At 35.7% G+C, this 8,035-nt stretch overlaps 1 protein-coding gene across 3 annotated transcripts in view; it reads right to left on the bottom strand.

Moving 5' to 3' along the window:
* Positions 1-265: 265 nt before the first annotated feature.
* GK5 (glycerol kinase 5) overlaps positions 266-8,035 on the bottom strand; it is an 84,540-nt gene continuing 76,770 nt past the window's right edge. For all 3 annotated transcript variants that reach the window (XM_061419667.1, XM_061419672.1, XM_061419678.1), the window contains one exon: positions 266-6,804. In XM_061419667.1, coding sequence (XP_061275651.1) covers positions 6,659-6,804 — 146 coding nt within the window. In that variant the 3' untranslated portion in view covers positions 266-6,658. The remainder of the gene's footprint in view (positions 6,805-8,035) is intronic.

Raw genomic sequence — 8,035 nt, 5'->3', positions numbered from 1 at the left:
CACATGAATTTCAGAAAAGTCAGCTCCATGTATCTCCCCCTTCCTTGTCCTCTTTATCAAACTAGTATGACTTGAACAACAAAAAACAAACCCCTTCCTTTCTTCTAATAACTGAATGTTTATCATCCTTCAAAATTCCTACTGCAGAATGAACCAGGCTCCACTTCCATCAGGGAATAGAATCTAGATTTGTCTGATGACTCCTCCACCAGGATCATCGGGATATCACTATTTATGTGTACATATGTGAAGCAACAGAGAAACATTAAATAAAAATGGCTTTAATACATAATATGTATAGATCATCACTCACTGTTTTATTGTAACTTTTGAAATAATTTTAATAATAATTTTCACAATGGATTTTTAAGAGCTCCTAGGTTAATTCCATCATATTAGCCTTTGAAATTGTTTTCTCCAGTTATTTTAAAAATTTCCTAAACATTTAAGTATACAGTATATTTTCACAAGAGACTGTATCTTTTTCCCACTACAAAAAAATTACATCTCTTCTCTAGCAATTTCCTTTGTGCAAGAAAGTAGAATATAGAGCAAGTTTGAACAGTATCTAAAGAGGCAGAGTTACAGAAAACCTTTCTTCTCTAATCATATTAAGCCCCAATTTTTCTTCTAGTTAAAAGGAAACCACGAGACCAAACTTACCTTGAGTCACAACTGAAGTTAACATATGCTTATTCTTCTGTGACATACTTAATGTGCAGAAACCAAAACAGGAAATAATATTAAGAATTTCCAGGTAAAATTTTTCAATGAATCCAAAGTTAAAAACAGACAAAAAGGTAAGGGGAAAATTCACATATACATGAAAAAGATTTCTTTTATTCTGCATTCTCAATTTCATCTATAGATCTTAACAATGATTTGTGAGGTTTTCCATGACTATTTAATAAAACTATGAAGTTCATAAAGAACATCAGAAAAATAAAATGATAAATTTACTGATACAGATGAATTGGGATATTATAATAACTGTCTTGTACAAATAGGAAAGTTCTAATTAGTTTTCCACAAAATCATTCTGAAACAATTACACAAGTCCGCTTATTTAAAATAAAGAATATTTTAGCATTATGGTAGCTATGTTCAAGACATGTATTTGTATATTTAACATTCTGACGTATCTTTAAAACTATTTTGCAAAAAAAAAAAAAAAACTATTTTGCTATTATATAGTATTAGCATCACATTGTATAATGAGTATGAAAAGAATATGAAAGTTTTTCTGCTCAGTACATTACAAAATCATGTTCAAATACTATGTACATTTTTGCCCAGGAGAATTTGAAAATGCTACTTAGTGACTTAAGTCACTGGACTGATTATTTTTTAATTTTTAAAAAAGATATTCCCTTAAAGATATGGCTCATTTAGCAAACAACACAATTAGCAAATGGACAAAAGATACGGACAGACATTTCACTGACAGATAAACAGATGGCAAAAGAGCACATGAAAAGATGTTCAACACTATTATTAATCAGGGAAATGCAAATTCAATCCACACTGAGTAAACCACATCCTCATCAAAGTGGCTGAAGTAAAAAATGGTGACAACATCAAATGCTGGTGAGTAGAGAGTTGATCGCTCATACATTTCTGGTGGGAATGTAAAATGGTACAGCTACTCTGGAAAACAGTTTGGCAGTTTCTTGTAAAGATATGGTTCATTTAAATTGGAAGTCTTATCATGTATTTCCTTAACAATAGAGATATCTGTACAGACACAGCCGTTTTAATAAACCAAATGTAAAGTGGGGAGGAAAGACAGTGGAAAATAGAATAACAGCAAATTTTAAAAACATCTTATTTGGCAGGTTCCGGACTCTATCATTTCCATTCCCATGATCATCCCTGCATCCCTCTAGGGGAAAGGGTCCCATGGGAGTATGGTGACAAAATGGCTAGAGATTCACAACAGATGCTGGTGCCAACATATTTACAGCCATGAGGATCCACAGCTTTAAAAAAAACAATGTGATTCTCCATGGCCTGTTTGGCTTCTCTGGGGCTATCCCTTTAGGCTGGTTTGAACCAGATGACCTGGGTATGCAGGATGAGAACTATGGGACCAAATAGGTCCAGGGTGTATTTCAGGCTTTTAATTCTAATTGAGAAACAGAATATAAATTTCCCAAAGGGATTCAGAATCCTCCAGGGTAGATTCAAGCCTTCTAAGCTATCTCTGAGATTATTTAAAATCACTTAAAGTTGAGGAACACCAGGGTCCAGCTATGGCCCTCCTCAAAGAGTTTTAAAATTACTGCCAAACTCCTGGGCTAAATTATTTTTAAAGACTGGTCCTCAGTATAAATGCCTTGCAAAAAGGGCTATTTCTGAAGGTTCTTGCCTCTAACATGAGAGTGTTTGGCATTCCTCAGATTCTATGTGTTAGTCATCTGCAGGTAAATACACAAAACCTGTGAATAGGAAGGCTTCAGTTAAAAAAAAAAAAAAAGCTTCAGTTGTGCCTTAGAAAGTTAACATGTGTATTTATGGATGAGTATCCCTACACAAATAGATATGCAAATATATAAACATAAGAAGAATTTTAAAATAAACAGTATGAAGATACTATTAATAGCTCTCATAATAAAGTTCAGTTCAGTTCAATTCAGTCGCTCAGTCGTGTCCGACTCTTTGCGACCCCATGAATCGCAGCATGCCAGGCTTCCCTGTCCATCACCAACTCTTGGAGTTTACTCAAACTCATGTCCATAATAAAGTAGTCCTTCTTAATTCAAGAAAACATAGTTTACTGTAACAAACAGAAGCTGCTCCCTGTCAATACACATATGTAACATCAAGGATAAAATGTATAGGTAAAAAAAAATTGCACTTATAAACACAAAGTAAAAATTCACCCCATTAATAGGAAGTCACAGAGTTAAGTTCTGTGGAAGCAGACATGGGTTCTGCTTGCAGGGAACTTCTAGTTTGGTAGAGGCTTGCTCAAAGGCAGATAAAAGTGAACTCATCCCCTTTGTTCAGAGATGAAAAGGAAACAAAAAGGCAGATCAAATCAAAGATGATCTGGCTGCTACATTAATTCTATACTGAAGTCATCAACCCACTCATTAAGACCACGGAGAATACAGACATGAGGGTGAGGGTAGGTGGGTAAAAACAGCAGAAGACAACTACAACATGACATTTTCCCCCACCTTCAGTTCAGTTCAGTTCAGTCGCTCAGCCGTGTCGGACTCTTTGAGACCCCATGAATTGCAGGACGCCAGGCCTCCCCCACCTTATTAAGCAGCAAAGAAGAACTGCTATTTATTTTAAGACAGTATCACTTCTTTTTGCTAACAACCTTTCCTAAGGTAACAATGAAGCAGAGAGGAAAGGAGGAGGACAGGCACTCTGCATTCACTGAGTCTTCAATTTTCTTCCAACAGCCTACCTCAGGGGTTCTCAGCTGGGGTAATTTGTCTCCCAGGCACATTTGGGAATGCTGGAGACATTTTGCCATAGAAAGTAGAGAGATGCTTGAGGGTGAAGCTCAGAGATCTGCTACTAAACATCATATAATACACAGCACCCAAAAACAAAGAATTATCTGTCCTCAAATGTCAATGATGCTGAGGCTGAGAAACTAAGGCATGGTTGGATATTTTAAAAATTTAAAAATCAGTAAGTCTAGAGTATAAAAGCGTTTAGAACCACTTTAAGAAGGACTGTACAGTAAGATTCTCCTCCTTGACAAGATAGCTGCAGCTCTCCTAAAACTATCTGATAGATCCATAGTGAGGAAATAAAACATGCTGAGAAACATTAGCACAGAAATAGTTTTAACTTCAATTATCAGCATACACATGAAAAATAAACTAGAAAGATGGGACGATTTTTTGCTCAATTGATTTTGATAATCAACAGCTTCTACAACCACAGAAGCCAATGTGGTCACATTTGTGATTTAGATCAAATCTGACAAAAGATTAAATAAACTCTGTTCCTAAGAAAAAAGCCAGGAATACTAAAAATAAAAGATTAGCTTCTAAACCAACAGAAGAAAAAAGTGATTTTTGAGGAGATGCTCAATTCCAGTCAAAGATATTCAAAATTATTTTCCTGTGCCCATTACTAAAAGATATTTCTCCTTTATTTTGTGATTTTATAATAAGAAAGAATAATGTGGAAAATGAAAAAGCTAACACACACTTGAGAGACAGAGACAGTGCACTAAGTCGTGTCCGACTCTTGCGACCCCATGGACTGTGTTAATATTATTTCAATGCATTATATCTTAATACAAAAAGACAATTATTTCCTATGGAAATCATACCCTCTGCGAAGCAGAATCAATAAGGAACAGCAAAACAACACAGCAGGTTTCAAATGACTTCTGTAAGAAAGCTTATTAATTGGTCACTAAGTTTGTTAAAAAAAAAAAAAATTGAAAAACAGAAAGAATGAGAATAATATTATCTACATAAGGGAGCTGATTTATTACTATAAACAAAACACCAACGTTTAACAAAAATATTTCCAAATCCAATATCTGTGATCTTTTCTGTCTCCCACTATGACTATTTTGGGTTTCCCTCGTGGCTCAGCTGCAAAAGAATCCGCCTACAGTGAGGGACACCTGGGTTCAATCCCTGAGTTGGAAAGTTTCCCTGGAGAAGGGAAAGGCTACCCACTGCAGTATTCTGGCCTGGAGAATTCCATGGACTGTATAGTCCATGGAGTTGCAAAAAGTCGGACACGACTGAGCGATTTTCACTTCGCTATTGGTCTCTGAAATGGACATATGTGATAGCAACGGCAAAATTCTGTAAGTCACTTCTTCATTACCATATGGAAAATAAACAGCCAATGGGAATTTGCTGTACAACTTGGAACTCAAACCGGGCCTCTAGATCAACTTAGAGGGGTGGGATGGGGAGGGAGATCGGAGGGAGGTTCCAAAGGGAGGGGACATACGTATATCTATGGTTGATTCATGTTGATGTCTGGTAGAAACCAACACAATTCTGTAAAGCAATTATTCTTTAGTTAAAAAATAAATGAATTTAAAATTGAAAAAAAAAAAGTCACTTCTTTAATTACATTATTATCTAGCAGCTAGCTCTGTAACTGTAGGACTTTATGTGATAAAGCCTAAGAGGGAAATACATTATTGCTACAAATCTAAAAGGAACTTGGGATGGGGTGAGAAAGGAGGGAGGTCAAAGAGGAAGGGGATATATGTATATATGTATAGACAGCTGATTCACTTCGTTGTACAGCAGAAACTAACAACATTGTAAATCAATTATATTTAATTGATCATTGTAATCAATTTAAAAAAAAAAGGAACCCAGTCCATAAGTAGGGAGGGGCAAATAACATGAGAACATGCTGGAAGGTGATCAACTTGTCTTAGGATGACTTTACACCTGGCCTGAAGCTTCTCACAACTCTCACCCCTCAACCTTGTTTCTATAAAGAGAGTTTGACAATGGAGACCTCTCCCTGCTCCTCCCTGTGATCTCTGGCTCAGTGCGTGAGGGGCAGTCACTAGCACAACTGCATTCCCATCCCATCAGCAGGGATCTTGGTGAGATGAGTAGACTGGACTAAAATAAGACACCAACACACAAGTAAAATATCCCAATGAAGGCAATTCTTGAGTCGCCGATCAATTAGGGCACTGTCTTCAAAGGAAGCTCTGTCAACTAGGCACTTAATAAAAACAAAAGATGTTTATACTAGCATCTCAACAAAAAGAACAAGAGAAGAAAGGCAAGATTTATATTTACCACCTGCATTTTATAAAAAATGAGATGTTATACTTCAGCCAGAAATTTTTGAAAGAAATGCTATCTGAGAAGTATTGGGTTGGCCAAAAAGTTCATTCAGGTTTTTCCATTAAAATGTTATGGAAACTTTTGGCCAACCCAGTACTTTCTTGTTCCTTATGAATCGATAATCTTTTTGGTTTTATTAACTAAAATTATTTTTTTTCAGAGTTTTGCAATATATAAAAAAAGCTCAGCTTTTTAAACAAGGGAAAATTAAGGCAGCGCCTTTAAGCTCAATAAAGGAAACAACTGGCCATCAAATAAGCCTGTCTGAGAGAGACATATTGAGTTACTATTGGATACAACATTGAACAATTACGGCTTTAAACAAAAAATACTGATGTTTCAAAATTCCACGTTTCCTCAGTCATCTTCTTTCTTTTTATCTCTATGGACTTTGAGTAGCTCACTCAATTTTAAAGAATTAAGGGAACACTTTCCACATCATTTTGGAACAAAACATGAATGATGCTTGACCTGGAACGATTAACTCAGACAGTAAACAATTATTTCATTTGGGCGCGGTATAAAAAGGAGGAGGCCCCGTGAGACTCAAAACATGGTTGGAAATGGCTAATGTCCTTTAGAATTTGGTACAAAACGAAGATTCAGAAATTCTGAGGTATTGTTACCTTATAATCTCTCACCAAGGTTTACATTTTTTTTTTTTAATGAGTATTTTGTTTTGTTTTACAAAAAGCAGTGCTTTTTCTCTGGGGTTGCAAAACTCAGTTTAAGTATTTTCTTGGTCAGGGTCGGTCTCATTGTTATTCCTGAGCTTTGTCTCAGCTGCACATCACGATGATCAGCCCTCCGATGATCAGCCCTCTGTGGTTTCAGTCATTCCACCAGGATTACGTCTTATACCAATTCATGGAGCGTTTCACGGCTTTGACCCAGTTCCCCATATTCACTTCATATTCTTGCCATTTCTTCTGGGGCTTGAAAACCATTTCACTTTGCCTCAGTTTCTTTAGCTCCTCCTTGTCACTCCAAAACCCTATAGATGAAAAAATTTATTCTCAAGTTTGAAGGCAAATAATGAGCCCAAAAAGTTTACCTACAAAGCTATGTGAACTGGTGCAAAGGTAAACAGTCACTACTTTAAAGCACAATTCAAAAGTTTTGTTGCTTTGAACTTTGTTAGATTGACTATCCCTGGGAATAATATACACTAGGATTTAACAAAAATCTTTTGGTTTCTAACTAGCAGAGTAATTTCTGTATGGAAGGGCACCAAATCATTTCTAGAATAACCATATCTTGCCATCATTTAATTTCATGAATAGCTATTAAGAAAGAAAGAAAAAAACCAAGTAAGAAATAGTATACTTTTTTTAAACAATTCTTAAAAAAAGATAAATTAAGATTTTTTTTGGCCATGCTGCGCAACTTGCACAGGACCTTAATTCCCTGACCAGGGACTGAACCCGGGCCCATGGCAATGAAAGCACTGAATCCTAACCACTCGACCACCAGGGAATTCCCTAAATTAAGATTTCTATCAGATATCTTGGAAGTAAGAAGCAATTCCCTAGGATAAGCACAAAATTCAAACTTAGGAATTAATATAATAAATACTTTCTTTTTAAAACTATTACATTTCATGCAAGGCTTTCTTCTAATGTTTTCTGTCAGGTCACGTTCTTTCTATTTACAAAGTCAGCATTTTAAATTGTATTTAAAGATATTAATTTATAGAAGTTATTAAAAGACTAGAAATAGTTTTTCTTAGTATACTACACAATTGGATAAATCTAGTCATGAAAATAAATATGTTCTTAAAATTCTTATTTTCAGAATTTATTATTTACACTTAAAGGCATATACATTTTTCAGTTCAGTTCAGTTGCTTAGTCGTGTCCAGCTCTTTGCGACCCCATGAACTGCAGCACGCCAGGCCTCCCTGTCCATCACCATCTCCCGGAGTTCACTCAGACTCATGTCCATCAAGTCGGTGATGCCATCCAGCCATCTCATCCTCTGCTATCCCCTTTTCCTCCTGCCCCCAATCCCTCCCAGCATCAGAGTCTTTACCAATGAGTCAACTCTTGCATATATTTTTTTTTTAACTCTTGCATATTTTTAAGAGTTATTTTATTAAATATGTATTGAACACACCCAGTTTCTGGGTGAATTTTGAAAATACAGAGAATCTACATAGCCTTCATGTCTAAATTTTCTGAGAGAGAAATAATCCAATCAGAAATTTCAGATTTTCTAGGACTTTT

The sequence above is a fragment of the Bos javanicus genome, chromosome 1 (genome assembly GCF_032452875.1).
Source record: "Bos javanicus breed banteng chromosome 1, ARS-OSU_banteng_1.0, whole genome shotgun sequence".
NCBI classification, from domain to species: domain Eukaryota; kingdom Metazoa; phylum Chordata; class Mammalia; order Artiodactyla; family Bovidae; genus Bos; species Bos javanicus.
The sequence above is the reverse complement of the archived record's forward strand: the minus strand, read 5'-3'. Positions and strand labels throughout refer to the sequence as shown.